General features: G+C 30.4%; 11 protein-coding genes across 11 annotated transcripts; 4 read left to right on the top strand and 7 right to left on the bottom strand.

Annotated features, from left to right (window-relative positions):
• Window positions 1–1,210: 1,210 nt before the first annotated feature.
• cgd3_1560 (apicomplexan specific region near N-terminus) lies at window positions 1,211–1,807 on the bottom strand (the record flags this gene model as incomplete). The annotated part of the gene is made up of 1 exon (XM_626730.1): window positions 1,211–1,807. The coding sequence occupies one exon, from the start codon at window positions 1,805–1,807 to the stop codon at window positions 1,211–1,213; it is 597 nt and encodes a 198-aa protein (XP_626730.1).
• A 784-nt stretch (window positions 1,808–2,591) lies between these two features.
• cgd3_1550 (sec14 domain containing protein) lies at window positions 2,592–5,045 on the bottom strand (the record flags this gene model as incomplete). The annotated part of the gene is made up of 1 exon (XM_626729.1): window positions 2,592–5,045. The coding sequence occupies one exon, from the start codon at window positions 5,043–5,045 to the stop codon at window positions 2,592–2,594; it is 2,454 nt and encodes an 817-aa protein (XP_626729.1).
• Window positions 5,046–5,760: 715 nt separating this feature from the next.
• Window positions 5,761–10,611, bottom strand: cgd3_1540 (large protein with signal peptide. cysteine-rich, threonine-rich, possible mucin; the record flags this gene model as incomplete). The annotated part of the gene is made up of 1 exon (XM_626728.1): window positions 5,761–10,611. The coding sequence occupies one exon, from the start codon at window positions 10,609–10,611 to the stop codon at window positions 5,761–5,763; it is 4,851 nt and encodes a 1,616-aa protein (XP_626728.1).
• A 402-nt stretch (window positions 10,612–11,013) lies between these two features.
• cgd3_1530 (hypothetical protein) lies at window positions 11,014–11,628 on the bottom strand (the record flags this gene model as incomplete). Its single annotated transcript, XM_626727.1, has 1 exon — window positions 11,014–11,628. One exon carries the CDS (start codon window positions 11,626–11,628, stop codon window positions 11,014–11,016), a length of 615 nt encoding a protein of 204 aa, XP_626727.1.
• Window positions 11,629–12,022: 394 nt separating this feature from the next.
• Window positions 12,023–13,792, top strand: cgd3_1520 (hypothetical protein with transmembrane or GPI anchor sequence at carboxy terminus; the record flags this gene model as incomplete). Its single annotated transcript, XM_626726.1, has 1 exon — window positions 12,023–13,792. The coding sequence occupies one exon, from the start codon at window positions 12,023–12,025 to the stop codon at window positions 13,790–13,792; it is 1,770 nt and encodes a 589-aa protein (XP_626726.1).
• Window positions 13,793–14,699: 907 nt separating this feature from the next.
• cgd3_1510 (cyclin-dependent kinase 3, putative) lies at window positions 14,700–15,695 on the top strand (the record flags this gene model as incomplete). The annotated part of the gene is made up of 1 exon (XM_001388064.1): window positions 14,700–15,695. The coding sequence occupies one exon, from the start codon at window positions 14,700–14,702 to the stop codon at window positions 15,693–15,695; it is 996 nt and encodes a 331-aa protein (XP_001388101.1).
• Window positions 15,696–15,876: 181 nt separating this feature from the next.
• Window positions 15,877–16,854, bottom strand: cgd3_1500 (hypothetical protein; the record flags this gene model as incomplete). The annotated part of the gene is made up of 1 exon (XM_626725.1): window positions 15,877–16,854. One exon carries the CDS (start codon window positions 16,852–16,854, stop codon window positions 15,877–15,879), a length of 978 nt encoding a protein of 325 aa, XP_626725.1.
• Window positions 16,855–17,845: 991 nt separating this feature from the next.
• cgd3_1490 (hypothetical protein) lies at window positions 17,846–18,256 on the top strand (the record flags this gene model as incomplete). The annotated part of the gene is made up of 1 exon (XM_626724.1): window positions 17,846–18,256. The coding sequence occupies one exon, from the start codon at window positions 17,846–17,848 to the stop codon at window positions 18,254–18,256; it is 411 nt and encodes a 136-aa protein (XP_626724.1).
• Window positions 18,257–18,271: 15 nt separating this feature from the next.
• cgd3_1480 (pp2c; protein phosphatase 2 C, possible transmembrane domain near N-terminus) lies at window positions 18,272–20,098 on the bottom strand (the record flags this gene model as incomplete). Its single annotated transcript, XM_626723.1, has 1 exon — window positions 18,272–20,098. One exon carries the CDS (start codon window positions 20,096–20,098, stop codon window positions 18,272–18,274), a length of 1,827 nt encoding a protein of 608 aa, XP_626723.1.
• Window positions 20,099–20,757: 659 nt separating this feature from the next.
• Window positions 20,758–21,702, top strand: cgd3_1470 (dual specificity phosphatase; the record flags this gene model as incomplete). The annotated part of the gene is made up of 1 exon (XM_626722.1): window positions 20,758–21,702. One exon carries the CDS (start codon window positions 20,758–20,760, stop codon window positions 21,700–21,702), a length of 945 nt encoding a protein of 314 aa, XP_626722.1.
• A 147-nt stretch (window positions 21,703–21,849) lies between these two features.
• On the bottom strand, window positions 21,850–23,463 carry cgd3_1460 (GAF domain containing protein; the record flags this gene model as incomplete). The annotated part of the gene is made up of 1 exon (XM_626721.1): window positions 21,850–23,463. The coding sequence occupies one exon, from the start codon at window positions 23,461–23,463 to the stop codon at window positions 21,850–21,852; it is 1,614 nt and encodes a 537-aa protein (XP_626721.1).
• Between the last annotated feature and the right edge of the window lie 17 nt (window positions 23,464–23,480).

Below are 23,480 nucleotides of genomic sequence, written 5' to 3'. Positions count from 1 at the left end.
CAACGTTCTTTATTCCAGACTATTGGACATTATTATGAGGACTTTAGCAGAGGTGAAGTGCTCTTCAATATATTCAAGCCGAATACGGTGAAAAGCTCACCAATAATCTGAATTCTATATTAAATTTTTGTTATTGGTGTTTCGTCAGTTTAATAGACGGAGAAATTTACTGTTTATTTTTCAAAGATGCAAGGGATTCCATTATTTCAATTATTCGGTGATTTGTATTATTTTACCGTATCTGCTAATAGTTTTTTTGTTCGCATATAAATATTCAATAGGCTTTTATTAAAAGTTGCTTAAAATAAAGTTCAAGTGACGGATTGCACACATTATTTTTGCGTGTAGTTAAATACAGAAAGAGTTCCTAAGTGCTTTTTCTATTATTTGTTTTGATATATAATAGTTTCTTTGGTTCGCTATTCGTTTACAGTTTTTTTGTATTTGAGAATGTATCTATTCTTGCCACGTAATTTCGATGTTTAAAATGCATGCAGTGCTTTAAAAAACATTACGTGGCAGAAGTAATTAATTGTCAATGGACAAAATTATTTTTGATTGAAAAAAATGAACATGTATAATTTTATTCTTTATTATTAGTTTGAATTATTTGTAAATTTTGATTTGTCTTAAATTATTTGATAAATTCACTTTTAATAATATTTCAACATACAACTTTTTTTTACTCTTGAAATGATTTTAAGATATGATAACGTTTTCAACTTTTTTATAATCAATATATAGAAAATTTAAATTCATTTGAAGCAAAAGTATTTTAAGAGAAAGTGAGAGGAAGAGAATCGAGGAAAAAAAGTTAATCGAATTTTCTAATAAACCAAACAAGAACAAAAGCATACAATTAGAAAATCTCCAAATTTTTAAAATATTGCCAATTATTAAATTTTAAAGAATTATGGTATAAAATAATTACGTGTCGCCGGTATTAGAACAAAGTTTTTTGCATGCATTATTACCAAATGGCATATCTTACAAAAATTATTTTAAAAAAATTATATTTTTGAAGGTAAAATTTTCAAAATTCCAAATTAAAGGAAATAAAGACTTTGAAAATCTTTATAAACCGTACTATTATAAGCGAATATTATCTCTATTATAGTTTAATTATGTATTCTCAATTACTTATGTATATTTAGATTTAGAAAGAAAAAAAAAACCCTTAATCAAAATCTCTTTAATTTGCATTTAAACTTTAAATGTATCCAGAATTTGAATTCCATTTAGAATGTTCACAGTTTAAGTCAATTAAGTCAATATTATTTGAGTTTGATGATGATGGAATTGTAGCTGAAGCCGTCACTGAATGCCTCAAAACTGGAGGCGGTGGTGGTGGTGGCGGTGGAGGTGGGGGAGGAGGAGGAGGTGAAGATGGATGGTGGGGTTGGGAAGCCTGTGAAGGTGGTTGTGATTGATAAAATGCTTGATTCAAAGAGTTGGGAGAAGGAATTACACCTGATGAAATTGAATAAGCGTCTTGTTTGTTATTTAATCTCTGGGTAAATTTATTTTTGTAGTCCCAGTTGATTCTCAAAACCTTTGCTATAATTGCATCATCGTATAGTGGCACAATATCATCATCATTTAAAGGATCCATCCATGCGTAAGTATTCCCAACACGTACTTTAAATCTAAAGTAATAAATTCCAGGTAATGGAAATGAATCTTTTATTTGTTTTGTTGTAAGAGTTGAATGAGTTCCTTTCACTTTAAATGTATTAGGATTATTCTCTTTATCGCCATCTGACGGTATGAAATAGTATACTGTGATCAAACCTTCATTCGAAATCATCCTTGCTTTAGTTTTTGCTAAAAAGAAAAAAATACTAACTTGTTCTTAAGAATTCATATAGACAATGGCCTGAAATTTATTCTTGGCACTTGTATTTCTATTTTCTTACGTTCAATTTCTCTTTACATAGAGATATATAATATATATAATATAAATATATATGCATAATATATGATATATTTCTACACATACATATATATTATATATATATATATATATTCCTTTCTTTATTTCCTTCTTTTTTGCACTCGCTCACTCACTGAAAATGTTCTAAATTTAACTCTTATTTTATTCATTCACCTTTATTTAATTCGCTTTATTCCCACGCTTTATATTTACTAATAATTAATTATATTAGCCATTAAAATAATTAAATATAAACGAGTTTCCCGCCCAATCCCCCGCCCACAATTTTTTATAGTTTTTTTATGATTTAATTATTTCCATTGATAAAAATGAAACAATATACAAATTTTGAATTATTAGGTATATTATTTGTAAAATATGTGCTTACAATATTAATGTATTAGTTAATCAAGAGTTTCATTAGAAATACATCATTTATATTTGAATATTGGAAAAGAAAAAAGTTAGTCGAAATCTATTAAAACGAAAGAATATTTTATCTACTTTCTTTATTGTGTTTCCTTACAATTTTAATTAATCTTTAATATTATATGAATCTTGAAATAAAATGAAAATTTATGATGAATAAAAATCTCAACATTTAGGAAGAAATAATAAAACACATTTTCTATTTGAACAATATATAATATTTTAAATCTTATTCATTCTCAATAATAGAAGTTCTATTTTTTATTTTATTAATTACTCTAGAAATCTTTGATTTAATTTTGCTCTTTCTTGAAATTTTCTGGCTCTCATGAGATTTACCTATATAACTAAAAGAATCATTCAATTTAGTATTTTCCATTGAACTTATACGAGAAGATGAAGTATTTAAAGCTGAAACAGGAGGATTGATATCAATAATTGGTGAAGATAAACTCAAATTTGACCTCTTTGGTACAATTTGGTCATAATCTCGTAATATGTCATTACTTATAATATATGAACTATTGTCATTAATATTATTATTATTTTTTTTATTAACATCCTTCAAACTTTTTGTTTGATTCGAAAGTTCTTTATTATTTATTATTCCATTTTCTTCAATAAAATTATTCAGTATTGCATTATTTGAAGTTTTTGGATTATATGTGTTAATTAAATTGGATTTATTATTTTCTTCATTAACAATATTCGAATTTTTACAATAATTTGAAGACTTTAAACAACTTTTTGATTTTTTTCCTGAATTTTTAAAGCTTTCCATAGCTATTGGTAAAACTCCAAAAGATTGAAATACATTATGATCACAACAAGGATTATCAATTATTAAATTATGATGAAAATCTTCAACACATGGATTTTCATCATTATCTTCATTAATATACAAACTTGAAGAAGCAGAAAAGAAACTCTGAGAATCTTCAATAATCATTGCAATATTTTCTGCTAAATTTGGAGATTCTGATAAGACTGAATATTCTCTTATAAAATGTTGGCTCATATCACCAATATTAGCAATATCTGTATTCATATTAATTGTATTGATTATACCAATATTAATTTCAGCTGATAAATCTCTATCCTCATTATTAGTAGATTGTATCTTTTGATTTGGTATTGACAAATTATCTAATTTCATATTATCTGTATGCTCCATTAAATAACTCTTTAATTCCAACTTTTCTATCTGTTCAATATCATCATTATTTTTCTTATCTGAGTTTAATATTTCATTGATTGAAAAATCATTATTACTGTTATGAAGAAGATTATTATTATTGTCATGATGATGTTGATGACGATGTTGATGATGATGATGATGATGATTGTTATTATTATTATTGTTATTATTGTTATTATTACCCACATAATAATTATGATTATTATTATAATAATGATCATGATTATTAGCTGATTTAATATTACTATTTAAATGATTAGAGTTTTTATCAAAGCTGAATGAATTTTTATCATCATCTAAATTAATATTTAAAAAAGATGAAATTGTATCATTAAGCTCTTCAAGTCCTTTTTCATCCCAAAGAATTTTATTATGTTTGTTACCATTGTAATATAGCTTACCAAGAACATTAAATTTATTAAATAAGAGATGGCAATTAGTAACTTTGGAAAAATTATCCATTTGTTCAATATTACATTGATTAACAACACGTGTAAAACCATTATTTGGATGTAATTTTGGATCAGAAAAAGGTCCAGATGGAAAAATAAAGGGATAAAATGGAAAAGTTTTATTCTTTTGTAATCCACCAAAATGTTCTTCAACTTGATTTGGATGGACAGTTTTGAATAACTGAGTTTTTATCTCATTTCTGCTTAATACAATTTTGTGCTGTTGTAAATCTGTAAGAAATTGCTTCATTAAACTCCAAACAGTTTGAATGAAAAGTGAATCATGTAGTATAAACATTCTATAAAGTCTGAAAGAATATTGATTTGTTAATAATGATGAAATTTCACTCATTGTGGAAATTGGAAAAGAGGTCAAGCTCACTCCTTTCATATCAATAAGAGCCAAACATGTTTCAACTTTACCAGGGCACATTAAATATCTCATTCCCCATTCCATACAAAATACTATTAATCTAATAAATCTTTCTAATGGAAAATGTTTATTAACTTTTGATAATCTTATTGTTAAGATTGGTCTTAAACAATAATCTCTCCCATGCCAATATATGATTCCAGATTCTAAATCTTCTCTTAAATTACTTTCCATATCACTTAATGGATAAGTTGAAACCCTCCATTTAAACATACTAATTAAATGATTCATTGATCTTTGTATATAAGTGTTAGGATGACGTCTTTTATTAAACATTAAAACTCTTAAAATTAAAGGTTTAATAAATTCTGGTAACTTTATACAATTTTTAGTTAAAAAGTTATCAAATTCAATCAACATTTCTTCTTCTTGTTCAAGTAAATCAACATGTAGAAATATTTGACGAATTTTGAACTCATTTGAAGATCCCGCATGAAATTTGGTAAATATATCATCTTCTGTTGGATTATAGAGCAAAATTTCACTTGGCATTGTATATTCACTTATTTTTTCTGTAATAATTAATGGAGAATATTCATATTCCTCTGCCAATTTATTATCCCATTCTTGATAATTATCCAAAGACTTACTTTTATGCATATCTAAATCAATTTTCCTTTATATTTCAAAGCCAAACCCTTTTAACGAAGTTTATTTATTTTTAGAATTTTTATTCAATAGCACAATTAACCCCTTATATATTTTCCCAAAAAAAGACATAAAATATTAGGAAATATATATATATATATATATATATAGTTATTCTTGATTTTCTTTGATTTGAAACCACAATTTTGTCCAAAGTTTGGTTCAAATAAAAATACAATATTCACTTTCAAAAATTATTGTCTATATATTGTAAAATTCTTAATAATCCTTCCATTTATTTTATAGCTATAGCTTTCTCCAAAAGTTTATGCTGCTGAAAATGAACATTTATTTATACAAACCCTTCTATTTCATCCAATTGTTAATACACCACTTTTCTTTATCTCACAATTCTTTAAATTTCTTTTTTTGTTGAAAAAAAAAAAATTTTGCTTGTCCCTTCGCCAGTATTAGCTCAATTTATTCTTTAATAATATTTACATTTATTATTTGATCAGTTATATTATTGCACATTGCCTGTAATTGGCGCCAGAGGTTGGCGCCCAATTTTTTTGAGATTAACTGCATAATTAAATAGTAATATTTATTAGTTTAAACTCGGTGCGAATAAGTATGGAATTTATTCATAACTCAAAACTGCAATTAGGTATTAATAGAATTGGATTTATTACTTTTAACTTGTTTGTATTGTTGAATATTAAATATTTTAATAATTAATGCTTTCTCCTGCTCTTACTGAAATAATTAATGGTAAAGAAGCTGAATTACTTGCATTTTTCCATGTAATCGTGGAGTCCCATGGAACAAGACAGTCACTTTGTGAGCTTCTTATATATATTGACTCTTCTGTATTATAACCAATATTCTCTAAATCTCCGAATATCCATGACCTTAATCTCTTGTCATAAAAAAGTGAAACATCCAAATTTGAAGTTTTTAACTCTGGAAGATTATTTGATTCATTTCTTACTCCATTTACAAAATGTCTATATGAAGGTCTGCCATTGAAAATCCCGTTGAAACTATATACTCCTTGTAAATAATTTAGCTTTAAATCTTCTTGATACAAAATGCTCACAATTATCACCTTGTACTTATTTGTTATGCTCCCTGATTCAGTTAATAACTTTCCATGCTCCACTACCCACTCTTTATCTTCAGGACACTCTTTCCTTCCCTCTTCTGAAATTCCTGGAATCATGTTATCTCTATTTGAATTTTCAATTTCAGTAGTAGTAGCAATAGTTGTGGTTGTGGTAGTAGTAGTTGTGGTGGTAGTAGTTGTGGTGGTAGTTGTACTTGTGGTTGTGGTGGTAGTTGTTGTTGTGGTAGTAGTAGTTGTTGTGGTTGTGGTGGTAGTTGTTGTGGTAGTAGTTGTGCTTGTAGAAACAGGTATCTCCAAATTATTCCCTCCTTGGCTAAAATTTCCGTTTACATAGTATAATAGTTGGCCATTAACGCTTTCATGATCTCCTGCCAATGTTGGTATTTCATTAATTTGTTGTGCATTTTGAGTTGGATGGTAAAACTGCTCTAGCTGCTGCTTTTGTAATTTCTGCTGTTGCTGTTGCTGCTGAGATTGCAACTGTTGCTGCTGTTCAAGTTGCTCCTTCTGTAGTTCCTGTTGTTGCTGAAGAAGTTGTTGTTGCTGTTGCTGCTGATTATTCAAGTAAGAAATATCTCTCATCTCATTTCCAGTGTTTTGTTGTTGTTGAATACCATTGAAATTATTATTATTGTACGGATTATAAAAATAGTTATTGCTTGGACCCAGACTGGGATCAAACATATTATTGTTATGAATGTTTCCAGGCCCTATAGGAGAATAAAACATATTGTGTTGTCCTGGCAAGTAGTTATAGTTGGGAATGTCATTTCTTGGATTATACATATTCACAGGAGGGCCAAATTGATCATAAGGCATTACTGAAGGAATATTATTTCCATTCATACTATTTCGAGGAAGTAAAGATGGATCATAATATATACTAGGCCTTTCATTTTGTCTGCTCTTTGTAATATTTTGTCTTAATTGTTCAGCAGTTGAAAATATGTCCAAGTTGGGTAAAATTGCTGATGCTGTCACTGGTGATCCTAATAAATCTTCATTTGTTGGCTTTGGCTTCTTTGGAGCTAAGCTTGATATACCTTTTATCATAGGAAAAGCATTTGCTGCTAATTGTCCTATTAATGGTAAGCTTGCAGTGAAAAATGGTATTGGCATTTCACGAATTGGTGCGGTTTTTATATGATCCTCCACATCTTCAAAAGGAATTATACTCAATTCTTTTGGAGATTCACTCTCCAATACTTCAAATCCATTCACCAATACTTTGCTATCAGTAGTAGTAAAAATTGTCTTTTTATTATTAACATTAGAATTATTAGTTTGATCTTGGCATTCCAAACTAAGGTCCAAATTATTCCATTTCTTTTCTGTTAAACTCCAAAGTCTCCAAGAAGATGTTAATCCATCTGAAGTGCTATTAGTCCCCAATGCAATGAAACCATTCAATGGATTAAGATCATAGTCCAAAAACCATCCAGTCTTATTTAAAGGAGCCTCCGAATAATAAATATAAATATCCTTGTCATTACTATTTGTACATTTATAAAGTTCCAAGATTGATTCTGCAGATGAAGTCTCTCCTTGTTTTGGATAACTTTCATCCCTTTTCCAAATTCCATTTAAAGATTCCAAAGGCTTATTAAATCCCATAATTTTGTATTCACTACATTGAGAAATTTTGCTAATTGATTTACCTTTAGCTAGCTTTCTACCTCCCAATGAAACTCTATTTTGTTTCTTTGTACTTGTATTTTGTAATTGAGAATTGTTCTTATTCTCTCCTTCATTACTAAAATTAATAGAATTATTCATATCTTCTTCATCAAAACCTCTTCCTTGACTATTTTGTCTTTTAGAATAATGCTCTTCATTATCTCGGCATTTAGTGTAAATATATGTACTAGAAAGCGCTCTTGGAGAACTCAAATTTGCCATATTATCTTCATCAATTGGATAATATAGCCATTGAACGTGATGAGAATCTTGTCCTTTTAATATAGGAGTTCCCTGAAGTTCGTCCTTATAAATTGCAATATATTTATTCTTTTTGTCTTTCTTGTTTTCCAATTCTGGTCTGCTTTTTGGATGATTATTAGTAATAACTGTGTAGCCCACATTATCATCAAAATAAAGATATAATTTACATCCATCAGATCTCCTGTGTTCATAGTATTTAATTTCCTTCTTACTCCTGCTCAATTCATCTCCATTTTTGTTTCCTTCAATATAAACTTCATATCTATTCAAGTCCCAATTTCCATTTAAAGCTTCCATTCCAATAGGCCAGCCTTTCAATAATGCCCTGTTACAAGAATGTTCAGCTCCTGATTCCTGAGGATGATTTTTAAAACATTTCAATGTTGTTCTTGTCTTTATGTAAGCTCCTGCTGAAGAATCAATCTTATTCAACCAATACCCTTCTTCCTGTTCTTCATTGTCAATATATCCAAGTATCGTATTACTACTATCATTTCTTGTACAAATCCATTTAATTCCTGTCCAATAAAATAATACAATTCTAGAGTTGCTCGCAATCTTCTTCCAAATGGTTTCACCCTGAGTTAACTCCTCTTTTCTAAAGAATCCTGAGCACTCCGTTGCCTCTATTGTGGTTCCTTTAACTTCCATATACTTGCAACCATTTCCAGAAAATCTACCATCATACCTATCAATATAACTATTTCTTGGTTTGAATGCTAAATTTGAAAAGTCCAAATTGAGTGAAAAGCTAGTTACTGGCTTCTCTGATGAACATACAACAGGATCCTCATTTATTGCTCTTACCAGCTTTATTGGACTAAGATGAACATCACCACCAGATAGAGTAGTTACGCTTGAATCACAATAAACATCAATATGATAGTATTTTATTTGCAATATATTTTCTTCCTCAAAATTACTTTTTGGTGTAGTGAGCCATTTTCCCTTAGGAGGAGAAGGATTTGGGTGTGGATTCATTGCTCTAAGTACCCATCCTTTATTGTTCTCCTTAAGATAAGTGTTTTCTTCATTCAATACTCTATCTTTAATCTTTCCATCTTGTCGCATTACTTGCTTCAATTTTTCATATGAAACATCCCCCAAGCGTTCATATATTTCCCATTGTAATTTATACATATTATATAGTAATACTAAATTGCTATATGGCTTAATATATATACCTCTTATATCTCCATTAAAAATATCAGTACTTTCACCAACAGATACCCATATACCATTGTAATTGGTTCCGTAATTCCAACCTTGCATTGTAAGTGAATTACATCTACCTGGAACTTCTCTTGGCTTCTTTTTACTACATCTTAATATAACATATGACCTATTTTGATTTAAAGGACCATTTTCTGACCATGGTATCCAAACTAAATTACTCATATGCTCTTCAGATAACAATAAAGCTGGATTTGAATCCTGAATATAACCCAATACAGAATTTGAGAGGGTGTTTACACATATCCAAGTATTTTCCTTCCAAAATAAAGTAACTCTTTCACCTCTTGAATTGACTGACACCCAATAGCTCTTTTTACCATGATATCTTGGTACTGCCGTAAAAATTCCCTCACAAGGCATTCTATAATTTATTCCTTCTCCATCCTCTTCCAAAGATGACCTTTTTAACCTTAAAGAAATATATTTACACATATATTCAAAGGGAGACTCACACAGTTCATTAAACTCCTGATCCAAATGACTCACCTCACTTTCCAACATGTTTCTAAATCCTCTATATTCTCTTGAATAGTAGCTTTCTCCTGTCATTGGGGCTTGCATATTCCCAAATATCAGTTGGTTGAGCCTTCCATCATAACACTGAGAATAAATTTCACTCTTCATCTTGGTTAAGTCTTTCATTCTATATCCAACAGGACATGTGAGAGAACAAAACTCTCCATGTTTCAACTCACCAATACATGTGGAGTACTTTAAAATTTTATGTGTTCTTAGATCATCCAGCCCAATTCTACAACTGTTAAACATATTACAAGGTTTACAAGGACCTCCGCAATCCACCCCTTCTTCATCCTTATCTTTAACCATATTGTGGCAAGAAGGGTATACAAATCTCATTTTTACTGGCCAAACGTTCGATTCACTATTACTGATAACATTCCAATTACTTCCCAGATGTAGTGGATCAGTAATACTTATGTTTTCTGTTCTATATGCAAATACTTTCTTTTCATTTCCAAGTACAAACGCCCAAACTTGTTTATTTTGTTCTCCATTTTGAATAGTGACCAGATGAAAGTTTGGGGAGTTTACTATTTGGCTTAACTCACTCCCAAAGTAGTCATTCCTACTTTTTTGGACGTAATCAATAGTTGTTCCATTATTTTGTGGCTCTGGTACATAACCTCCTGCTACTGGGATGAAAGGAGGAAATGGAACAACGGTAACCTCATCCGATGAAAATGGAAGAGGCTCCGAGAGTGTTTTGCCTGCAAAAAAGATAAGAATATTTAATATAAACTTCAAATATAGCATTTTACCAAATAAATTCTACCTTTTATTATCCGAGCTATATTTTATCAAATTTTTATCTTAGTTTAATATCGCAGTAATTTCTTATTCTTTTTTTTGTATACAATAGGAATGATTTTTCTATTCCTTTATTACGATTTTTATTGCTAATTTCTCTGCATGTAAAAAATGACATAAAAATTGCGTGCATGCATTCTGACAACTAATACAATTATCCACATGAAAATAATACCGGTATTAAAAAATAAAAGGGGGGGGGGGAAATTAATTAAATAAGGTATTATAAAAACTAATTGAAATTTGATTTTAACTTAAAACGTGAACTATTTGGTTATTTACAATAAATGAAAGTATCAGTGGATTAGAAAACACAACTTTTCTTCCTCTTGTATACAAGAGAAGAATTCAAACATTAACTTTTTGGTTCAAATTATTCATGCCAAAATCAACAGATTTTGAAATATTCTTCCATTTATTCTCTAAATTTAAAACATGGGACTGATATTGAGTTAACAACTCATTTTCAGAATTGACTATAGAACATGAATTTTCTAGAACTTTAGAATTTCTACTAATACTACCACTATTAGTAGAACTTGAACTTTTTGTTCTAGAACTACCCTCGACTTTACTTTCAACATTATTTCCAGATTTATTTAAGTCTTTGATGCGCTTTCCTGTCTTTAAGTCTCTACAAAGGTCAACGCTTAGCTCTCTTACATTTACTTTTCTCTTCTGACTCTTTATTGTTGCTCCAAAACCTCCCTTTCCACCCTTAAGACCATTTTCAATATTCTTCCTAACCTTAATTAATTTATTACTTAACTCATTGTAGTTAATGTTTGATAATACAAAAGGCTTTCCTTCAAGGAATAAACTAATATCATCTTCACAGCTTTTGAATGCATTTGCTGCATAACTCTTAATATTGTTATATGCAGATACACAATTATTAAAATTAAGGTTTTCCTTCAAGTTTATACTTTTAAAAACTCCTTGAAAATCAAAATTTAACTTCATATTTGAATACTGCCGTTAAACCGATCAAAGAATACCTTTCAATTCATCCAATAAAATACTATATGAATTTTCAGGTGTACAGAGTTGTATCTATTTTTTTTTTAATATATTTGTACCCTAATTTTTCAGTTTTAATTACAAACCTATTCTGCATTTTTTTTTTAGGTAATAGGCGCCAACATTTTTTTAAAATTAATTTATTAAAAATAGTGGCATCGAGCATGTAAGTAAAAAAGAGCAAATTCTAAATAAAAATAAAAAAACTAAAATTTGCAACAAACATGCAATTAAGTTGCAAGAATTTTTAATGATTATTTAATTTTGTACTACTTTATTGTTGGAAATTAGTTGTCCAGTAATTTAGTACTAAAAAAACAATCTCAAACGAATCAAAATGCAAGCATGCAATAATGCAGATTTGCATCATAACAATGATGAAATTTCTATAACAAATCCAATAAATATTATACCAAACTCAGGATTTCAACAATATTTTGATTTTAGTAGAACTCACCAATGCTATATTGGTCAATTTTCGGGGCCCTATGAGCAGAGAAATATAACTTATAATAATGGAGTATTGTATTCAAGGGACGAACATATTGTATTTAATTTAAAAATGAACAAAATAATTACTGCTTCTGAGTCTTTTGGTGAGCTTTTAGGAATTGTTCATTGCCATATTTATTATTTAAATGAGATTAATATGGTATCAATATTACACAAATTAGCTGTATTATCCCAGAGTAATAACTTCAAAGGGAGAATAAAACGAGATGAAAGATTTAGGCTTCTTTTGGATGTAATAGTACTTAGGAGTAACTTTCCATGTCGATTTTCTCCAAAAGAACTGTCAAATATTGCTTGGTCTCTAGTAAAGCTTGGATTGAATAATCATAAAATATTTGATTTCGTCTGTAATGAGTCAATTATTCAATTAGAAAGATTTATTTCAATTAACTTGAGCATCATTTTATGGTCATTTGCAAAGGCAGGAAAATTTAATAAAAATCTTTTTGTTTATGCAATACCAAAAATACTTTCAGAACTTGATAATTTAGAACCACAACAGATTTCAAATATTGCATGGTCGTATTCAAAAGTCGGACTTGTTTCGCCTCACCTATTTGAGAACCTTAAAAGGAAGAGCATTCAAACAATAGATAAATTTCTTCCAATACATATTTCAATGCTTTGTTATGCATTTTCATTAGCAGATATTGTTCCAACAGATTTGTATGAATTAATTTCTAAGATGGAAATTTGCTCATTTACTCCAAAAGCGATGGCTCATATTTTTTGGTCGTTTTCATTAGCAGAGCTAAAGTCTCCTATTAACTGGCTTTTTTGGATTCTTGATAGCGATAGAATATCTCTATTAACCATGCATGAATTGAATCTCTTGATTTCTTCATTTTCTTTGAACTTTATTAAGGGCTTCGTTCTAATAAAGCATTCAAATTCGAATGATTATAACATTATTAACAATAATGATCTTCAGAAGATAAGCATTTCGAAAGCACTTGCAATAAAAGATAGAGACCCTGAGAGTTGTGTAATAGAATGGAACAGCTCTTACCATTTATTAAATATCGTACAAGTTAGACAAGAAAATAATTTCAACGACTATGATTACTTTATTTGGGATACTTTAGATAAGTTGTCTACTAGATTGTATGAAAAATTTAAAGGGATTAAAGAAATATCGGATGTAGTTTGGATGTTAACTTTTATTGGAAAAGATACTTCCAAATTTATCCAAAAAGCTAATAAAAAACTACCAAATGATTTAAACCAAATATTTAACTACCAAAATTCACAAAAATCTTTGGGTGAAAGTTGTTGTAATAGTATTGAAAACATAAGTTTGGTTTCAAATACTTGTGATTTAAGCCCATTTTCTACATGCTGTAACAGTGAGTCCCCTGATGGATCTAGCACTATTACTTCCGAAAAGGCTCATAAAGATCTTGACCAAGTTTTAACTTGTACAAGTAAGAAACATTGTAGTTCTGAAGTTCAAGTTTCTTTAATTAGCTACTCTCCAACTTCAATCAATTCTGATTCCAATCACTTGGATTCAAAAAACACAAACTCTATTCCTTCTATTCTGGCTTTATTCGCCTACAATATATTTCTTGTATTTATTGTTTTAGTTTTTTAATCAATATATATCTTTACTCTTTATTTTCTCGATTAAAACTGATTAAATTAATTATTTCAAATTATATTTTACTAATTTATTTTCACACGTAATAATTACATACTTTTTTTTAAAAATTCCTATACCGGCTGTCCACATAAAAAAGAACAAATGCATAAATAATGCATGTATGCATGTAGAGACAATTTTATTTTTAAAAATAAGAGTTGTTAAAATTAATTAATTTCTAAATAAATCTGAAAATTGGAAAATAACTATTGTGTGTTATGAGTGGGAGGAAGCGAAGTTAAGTTATATGCACAAATATGATTACAAGATAAATGCGAAGAAAGCTATGTAGGAAAAGAAATAAAAGTACAAACTATACCTGGGTTAATTTCCGATAAATTAAAGAATTATAATTTTGAAGAAATATAAATAACTATATGACTGAAAATATATTGTGTAGGCTTTTGTATAATTTCTATGAGAAAGCTAAGAAAATAGTAAACTATTATTGAGAAATTGAGAATTTAAGCTAAATCTAAAGTAAGAATAATGTGAATTGAAAAAATTTTCAGAGTTAGAAAAGACATAATACAACTTTCTTGTTTATATATAAATATTATTTTAAAAAAAACAAAATATTAATAAAAAAGCAACAAAAAATTTCCCTCCAGTTACTCCCCAGTTTATTTTATGAAAGAAATTCAAACAAAAGGTGTAAGAAAACAATAAAGAAGCATAAACGGTAGGAAATTGAGGAGTGAAATATTAATATCGAAAAATTAGTATTAATAAGAGGTGGATTATATTAACAAAAACTTTTGGAATACTCTGATAAAGATATGTTTAATAATAAAGTAAAAATATACAAATAAATTACTATTTGCTAAAGCTCCATAACTTAGAATTTTGAGATTTTAAAATGGAGGTCCACTCAAGCACAGTAGGCTGCCAAACAGAATGTACAAGCACTTTTGAAGATACTCAAGGCCTAGAAAAAAACTATAGTATGGTTAGAGTGATTGGAGAAGGCACTTATGGTATTGTTTGGGAAGGTTTAAGAAAAGATACTGGGGAAGTTGTTGCCTTAAAAAAGATTAGGTTTGACAGTGATGAGATATTGGATGAAGTTGGACTGCCTTCAACAGCTATAAGAGAAATCGTCCTATTAAGAGAGTTAAAACACCCAAATATAGTAGCGCTGCTGGAAGTATCATGCACGGGCATGCAGATATGGCTTATTTTTGAGTATTGCGAGACAGACTTGAGAAGATATTTAAGACTAAACAGGAAAAAGGGTCTTTCTATAAACCAGGTCAAGTCTCTATTACGTCAGCTACTCAGCGGTTTGGCTTTCTGCCACGGGAAAAGGATTTTACATCGTGATTTAAAACCACAAAATTTATTATTAAGTGATTCAGGAAACACTCTTAAGATTGCAGATTTTGGCCTTGCTAGAACCTTTACTCCTCCTTTAAAGCCAAATACCCACGAAGTTGTTACATTATGGTACCGTGCACCTGAACTTCTTCTTGGACAAAGATGTTATAATTGTAGCGTTGACTTATGGAGTGTAGGCTGTATTATGGTAGAAATGATCTCTGGAAAGCCTATATTCCCGGGAGACAGTGAAATTGATACTTTATTTTATATTTTCAGGCTTCTTGGAACTGCAAATGAGAGTAATTGGCCAGGGGTTACTCAGCTTCCTTGCTATAAAAGCGTATTTCCTCAGTGGAAGGTGAATCCAAAGTTGAATCTCCATGCACTTCTTCCAAACCTTGATCAGGCTGGGGTTGATCTGTTATTCAGATTGTTGCAATATTGTCCTAAGAAGCGAATCACTGCATTGGAAGCCCTTCAGCATCCATGGTTAAATACTAATACTCAGAATATTAATGTTGAAATGACAATATAATCAAATTTTTGTATGTAAAACAATTAATAGAGGACGTGGTCCTAATTCATCTAAAGCTATTATTCTGTATTATAATGGCTATGATACTGGTGCTTGCATACATTCTACTTTGAATGAACGATATATTACGTAACGGCTTTTTTCTTTCTCTCCCCCTTATCTTTCTCTGTTCTTTTCTACTTTAGTCTTCGTCGTAATACCGAGTCTCCTGGTGATTTAATAGTCTCTCATCATCTTTATCAAGGTCGCTACTGCTCGATTCTTGTTGTTTATTGCTGCAAATTGCTGAGATCTCTTCAATGTTGTTTTCAAGGTTTCTACCTAAACAAATGGAAACCCTACCTTTGAGCCAATTCAAAAGGTTAAATGCACCAAGTATTTCTTCAAATTCCTCTACATCTAAATTTGATATGATCCTATCCATTATTTCTCTTGTTTTGTGGACCTGTCCATTTTGGAAAATCTCGCAAACTGTCTCAATTTCAGAGATTAAGTCATCATAGCTCCCTTTAATGCTATCTGTATCAGTTTCATGGCTACTATTAATCGCTGAATTATGTTCATCATCTATTCCAAGGTATTTTGAGAAAAAGAGAATATCTTTGATTAAAGAAATGAATTCATACTTTAGGAAATCTGATAATTCTCTTAAATTGTTGATCTTCAATAACACCTCCTCTCTATTATATAATTCCCAAGCTTTTGATTTGTTCCTGGATTTCTGCCTCTTATTTATCATCTCCTCTAATGATTTAATTCTCTGGTCAAGTCCAAAGTTTAACCTAACTAATCCTCTATAAATTTCTGAAATTTTATACCTTGTGGAAAATTTATCCAAGTAATTTATTTCGTCAAAAGTATTCAATATTGATGGAAATTGGTCTTGGATCTTTTCTAAAGTATAATCTAACAAAGTCGTCATTCCTCCATTAGTTGCATAAATAGTGTCCATCAACTCAATCGACCAAAATGACATTTCTAGCATGGAATCCGTAAAGTTTGATTGTCTACTTATCATAGAATTGTAAGCACCTATTCCATCCATTAATATATTTAATAGAATTGGAAGATTCTTATTCTCAGATATATTCGAAATACCATTTGCTAGTTCTAAAATACTATTCTTAAGCTGCTCGTACTCCCTCGACATAGTCTCCATTTCAAATTCTAGAAGTCCTAACACTTTTCTCTCAAACTCAATATCAGAATCCTATAGAAAACACAAAACAGATGAGTTATATAAAAGCTCTACTGTATTCTGTAATAAAAAATCTCCTACTTCATTAGTCTTACCTCAACAAAAATACCTTTCTGTTCTAAATCTTCCAATAGAACAATCATTGAGCTTAAATCACTTGTCGCAAACTTCTGCATTACGAAATAAAAAAATCAAAATATTATAAGTAACAAAAATAAATCTTGATCTTAGTCTATAGACTATACCTACCTTTGAATTGCAGTGATTTATTATCTCCTTTACAATATCAGAGACATACTTATACTTAGATACCAGTTTTTGGTATTCTTTTTCATTCTATAACACATTTTGAAAGTTAAGTAATCCCCTACATAAAGCATTGCCAATCTCAAAAAAAGACTTACCTCCATCTTTACTTTAGTTCTGCCCTCGAACGATTTCGAAATCCCGAACTTAATATTATTATTTACAATAGTTGGAGTCTAAACCATCTAACCCTCTATTAACCTTCAGCTCGCCAACTAAAGGAATGAAGCAAAATTAGTAAATGTGTGCAAACTCTGCCTCTATCTCAAATAATCGGTTCTTCCTCTTTTTATCATTATTATCTACATAATGATTTTTCTATTTCAATATTTATCCTTTTTCTAACTCTAATTTCATCTTTAAATTCACAATTGGCGCCAAACGCGTAATTTTTATTGGAAATATTAGAAACGAGCGGCAAACTCATGTGGGTACGGTACCGAAAAAGAATTACAAGAAAAAAATTATGAGATGAAAGTTTTTTTTCCAAAAGATTTCTTCTTACAGACTAAATGGAGCTGAGGTACAAAAGTTGTTGTATAACTTAGTTAATATACAGAATCTCTCATTATTAAAATAATAAAAGCAAGGACTAAAGGAAAAGGTTAATTTCATGTGTAATTGTGTGTAAATTAGAGGGGAAACGATGAAAATCACACCAAAAATGTTCATCTGCGAGGTTCCAGAGAAGATTCTGGAAGATGGAGATTGTTGTTGGATTCACGGTTTTGTGGTTGATGTTGAGATAGATCAAGATGGAGAATTGGATATGATTACGTTGGATGACGGAACCTCCAATATTAGAGTTTCAATCAAGGACAAGCTGAATGATGCAAACTGTGACAATTTCCATGAAGATACTATAAAGACTTATAGGGGACTCATTGAGGAACTCGTCCAAAAAGGAAGGTTAATTTCGATAGTTTGTCAATTAAACAAAGGCGTTTTTAAAGTCCTTCATGTTTCAGACAGTATAAATGGAAATGGAGACTCCAAGAATGAGTGGATAAATAATTCTATTAGATCAAGAGGTAGTAAGGAAGATGATGCATTATGAATCAGTATCTCAGGCTCAGTCATTGTCATGTTTATTTGGGGTGATCTCAGCTAGAACAATGCTAGTATCATCAAATACCTTTCTTTTTTTGGGTAAACTTTTGAGTTTTTCAATGCTGTTTATTCCTGCATTATTCAAAACTTTTTTAAGGATTCTTCTTACTCCATCCTCTACTGATTTGGAGTTTAATATGACGTTTGTAACATCTTTCGGAGTTAAAAAGTCCCAAACTCCATCCGTTCCAAGCACAAGAAAACTTTTTTTGGATGAATTCATGGGATTTTGAATGTAAGAATATGCATTTCTTATTTTGGATAAAGTGAAATCTCTGATAAATTCGTTCGAGTTTGAATACTCCGAAATAGGTAGGTGCTTATATTCCGGAGTAATATATTCAACTTTAAGGGAAGAATTTGTATGTACTGGTGTTAAAGAGTATTCATTTGGAGAGATCTTCTCAACACTAGTGTTATCTGTTGAACTCAAATTCTTATTCAAAGAGTTATAAAAGAAAAGATGTAACATTGGCTCAGATCTTACATAAGGAAAGCTCAATGGATTCTTTACAAAGTATCTATAACTGTCTCGTCTCATATTGATTGAATTATTTCCATTAATTAGGTCATATGAATATGGAAACTCATCTTCATTCAGATCTTCATTTTCTCGGTGTTGTTCTTTTTTAGATTGTTCACTCTCTTTGTCTTTAAGTACATATGAAAATGTAGGTAAAAGTTTTTCTGTGCTTAGATCTTTCTCCCAGTTATAGTTGAAATCCATAGATTTTAGTCTAAAGTCACCAATTGCCCTAGATGGCTGTAAGATCCCTTTGACATAGCAACCCCTATACTTCGGAATGGTATAAAGTCCCATAAGAAATTTTTCATGAAGAATCTGTTTACATTGAATCAAGTTATCCTTCTCATGCTTGTGAATCTCCTCAAGTCTTTTTTGTTCTTGGGGATTCATTGCTGAAAGTTGCTCATTTAAAGGGAGCCAGATCCCATTCTCATTACAATAAACGGAGAGACAATCTCCAGAATTGGCTGTAAGAATTGCATCTTCTGTAATGATTGAAACAGTTGTACATGCTCCTACTGAGGCTAACTTAGAAAATCCAAGATTATAAGCAACTTCCAATTTACTCTTCAGTTCCTCATCTAGTATATAATATGTCTTTTTAAGTGAGTAAAAAAGTCCGGCTATTATATCAGTTTCATTTATTTGAGAAATTGGATTACTTTCATTAGCACTTCCCTCTCTCACTAGAGAAGACATATATTGAGAAAGTTCTTTCTGAAATATCCTTATAAAGTTATTTTGGACATACTCTGCAACTTGCCACCCTCCATGTCCATCAATTACTGCTGAAATCACAAAATCTTTATTTTCCCCTCCTGGTAAATTGAGCCTCATCCTTTGTATCAATAACCTGTCTTCTATTGGGTTATTTGCATTCACCTGAATAGCTGAAATTGAAATCTTTGCTGATGTTCCTTCAGAGCCTAAAACCATACTTTTTACTGGTCCTTGTTCTCCAATCAACTCAACGTAATTAGACTTTTCAGTTTTCAATGATAGATTTTGATTCAAGATTTTCTGGTGAAATAACTTGTTAGAAGTTTCTTGAGATGCACATCCAACCTTATATGAACTCTTTAGCTTGTTAAAAAAATAACTTTCTGGTTTTTCTCTGGAGTCCAAATAAAGCCATGCAGACAAGCCTCCCGCCAAAAAAGCTGTGGCACATCCTGAAATGCACCTTCTATTTTTCAAAAAGGATTTCATTTGGCATGCAAATCTTCTTCCTGATGAGAATGTTCTTACTTTATCTCTAAACATATTTTGAATACTAACTAACAAAAATATACTCAAGTTGATTTCTTAACTAAATTCTGTAACTCAGCTTTTCTAACAACCTTCTTTAAGATTCTACTCAAAATAATGGAACTTTATATTCCTCCTTGAGCTAAAACCAAGATTCCCCCTATAACTCAACCCCTTGGAAAACTGAAATAATTGATAATTATTTTCTTCCAGAAGAATTTGTTTCCCTACCTTTTTTTTTGTTTCGCAAACTGTGGGGAATGTATTGGCGCCAACTACATGCAATTTTATTTTGTACATTTTACCATATATACTACAAATATGTGCATTTACCTCTCAGATTTCTTTGTAAAGTAAGGCTAATATAAAAATTCAAGTCTATATTAAAAAATAAACTGACTTCAAGACTGTAATAGTTAATTTTTGAACGGAAAATTAATACAAAATTAAGTCAGAAGAACACGAAGCATAGTATAGCACTAATATAAGAAACTCAAATACTAAATATGTATGTTTTAATCATTAAATATGCCACAAAATATATATACAATATATTTCTCTCTATAAAAGTCAATAATAATTTTTCTAAGACTTTTGGCGGGTACTTGTGTGCATTATTGAATTATTGACTTAAAGGTTTTTTTTTAAATGTTTGTTGAGAAATTAAATAATAAATGGAGGCCTTGAAGAGACTAATAGATAAAAGATCTGAGAGGATGGCAGTTGTTGAGAATATCAGCGGTTCAACTGAATCAGAATTAATTTTACCAGAGAGAGTAAACTTTTATTTTGCAGCTTTACGCATTCTCCATCAGTTGAAAAGAAAGACGCCAGAGCCTATGAAAGGGATGCAGATACAAGAAACAATAAGCTTAATATGCTCTTTAGACCAAGTTATTAGCTTGTATGGAGCACTTGTAACTTCTCCAAAAAGCACAATTGAAGATTATGAAGAGAAAGTTGAAAGTAATATGAGGACTATCATCAGCTCAATCAATCGTTTGGGTTTCAGGGATATCCTTCAAAAAGAGGTCCAGTATTCTAATAAAGAGAATTTGGATCTTCACAGAGCCCAAAGGATTATTCCTGGAATTTTCTTAGGAGGAAGCACTGTAGCAAATGATTTAAAAAAACTTAAGGACCTTGGAATTACTCACATTGTATGTTGTCTACAGGGTGCATGCAAGTTTCCAAATGAATTTTTGTATTTGAATATCCCTATTTATGATACTCCATTTGAAGATATTAGTAAATATTTCTCCTCATCTTTTGATTTTATTCACAATGCACTATCTCAATCTACTGTGGAAAGACCTAATAATGTCTACATACATTGTGCTGCTGGTATTAGCAGAGCTCCAACAATTTGTACGGCCTTTCTAATGAGAGAACTAGGGATTAGCTCTTTACAAGCTTTAAATCTAATTAAGTTGTCTAGGCCCTATGTGGCGCCAAATCCAGGCTTCTTAAACCAATTATACAATTATCAGTTATTTTTGACTTCTGCTAAGGTTTGTCAAAAAAGACAACAAATATCAAATTCAAATCAGACTCAGATTCAGGTTCAGGGTGTCCCATATCAAACCAACTTAAAGAGGAATGTTGGGAGAATCAAATAGGCTATATTAATTGATAGTGAATAATCTACTTCAAAAAAATTCAAAGTTAAAGCTCTATTTAGATGTTTATCGCGCCTCAAAATAAACATTAGTCTTAATCTATATAAATGAGATAAGAAACGTCGAATTCATTAGAAAAAATATACCCTATTTCTCTAAGTCTTTAGCTCCGTCCTCATCCTCCTCGAAAATTACATCAGAGTGTCTGTTTTTCCAGTTGCTATGAGGAAATGCGAATGAAGGGGGATCTTGTGGCATCTTGTCTTGATACTTATTAAAGCTGATATTTCTGTCAGTATTGTAAATTGTTTGAAGATAAGAAAATAAAGATGTTTGGAACAAAGTACCTATATTTGGAGCAACAATTCTGCCAAATGGTTCGAGAAGCCTGACATCATTTTCAGTAAATTTGGATTTTTCTTTGAAAACGCCTAATCTATTAATAAGTACAATAAGAGAAATTGCCTGGGTGTTGTTACTCTGGGAAAACTGATTGCTTGGAGATAAAGATGAAGATCTTGTATTTGTATGAGTTTGAGCAACTAAGCTGCTTCTCCCAACTCTATCCGATTTTGGAGAGCCAGGGGCAACGATACTGGAGGAAATGATTGAAGAGTTCAGAATTGAATTGTTTCTGGGTGAAACTGATACTAAATCATCATAATCATGTCCAATTTCAAATGATGAGAAGGCTGATGAAAGAGAAGAAATGGATGAGATCCTTTGGCTGGGGGTCGGGATACATGACCAATTGTCCCTTTCTGCATAAATTGGGAATACTAAAGCGTTATAGATTGGTTTTTCACCTCCATACACTTTTTGTAGGAGGCGAATAAATTGATCATCATTGCTCGTTGATACAGAGCTGCTTCCTATCACAATTCTAATTGAGCTGCATGAACATTCAACGAGTCTATTTTCGAAACGTGGCTTGTTATCATCTCCAGTATTCTGTATAATAAGAGAGTGCCTAGTCTCGATAATTCTATGAATTATATCACCAATCTCATAATTAAATAGAAGTTCATTCCCAGTATCAGATATAAGAGATATGATTTGTTGCCTCTCAGGAATCCCAATTAAAGCAATACAATGCTCAGATTCGATGATTTCTTGAGCGTGGATACAGAGAGTGAATAAGTTAGACTGAAGTCCCAGATCTGGTCTTAAAGATTGAACAAGGTTAAGTAGATTGTCAGCTTTTTCCTTAGTATTTCTAACTTCTCTGTACTTTTCACAATTCATAACTGAAATTGAGAATACTCTGGACATACATCTTAATTTAATAATGTCAATTTGGGTAAAACTATCCTTAACTTCGATACCGTCTTTATTCAATTTGAATTTGTCCAAAATCTCAAGAACTGCTATTGGAGATTCTTTCTCAGTATTATATATAGGAATATAAATAGCATTATTGGAAAATCTTCTTGTCTTAATATCATGGTTGTTCTCTAGTTGATAATTGTCAGAATCTGAGTCGTCAAGAATTTCGTACTTTTTCGTAATAAGTACCTTCTTAAGCAGGGAGTCAGATATTATATACTTGCTTGTGTCAAACCCATGGTAGAAAACATTGTTAATAGAATCGTAGATGAATAAATTACAATCTCTACAATTAATGACTTTCCTACATTCGCATAAAATTGTATTAACAAGTAGCTTTGGATCCAAATTTGAGCTGATTCTTAGGCTTGACTCAAATAAGCTATAAATATCGTCCCAAGATAAAGTCTCCTTTAATTCTGGAATGTTTAACATCTAACAATTTGCAAAAA

Source organism: Cryptosporidium parvum, chromosome 3 (assembly GCF_000165345.1).
Source record: "Cryptosporidium parvum Iowa II chromosome 3, whole genome shotgun sequence".
NCBI lineage: Eukaryota > Apicomplexa > Conoidasida > Eucoccidiorida > Cryptosporidiidae > Cryptosporidium > Cryptosporidium parvum.
The sequence above is the reverse complement of the archived record's forward strand: the minus strand, read 5'-3'. Positions and strand labels throughout refer to the sequence as shown.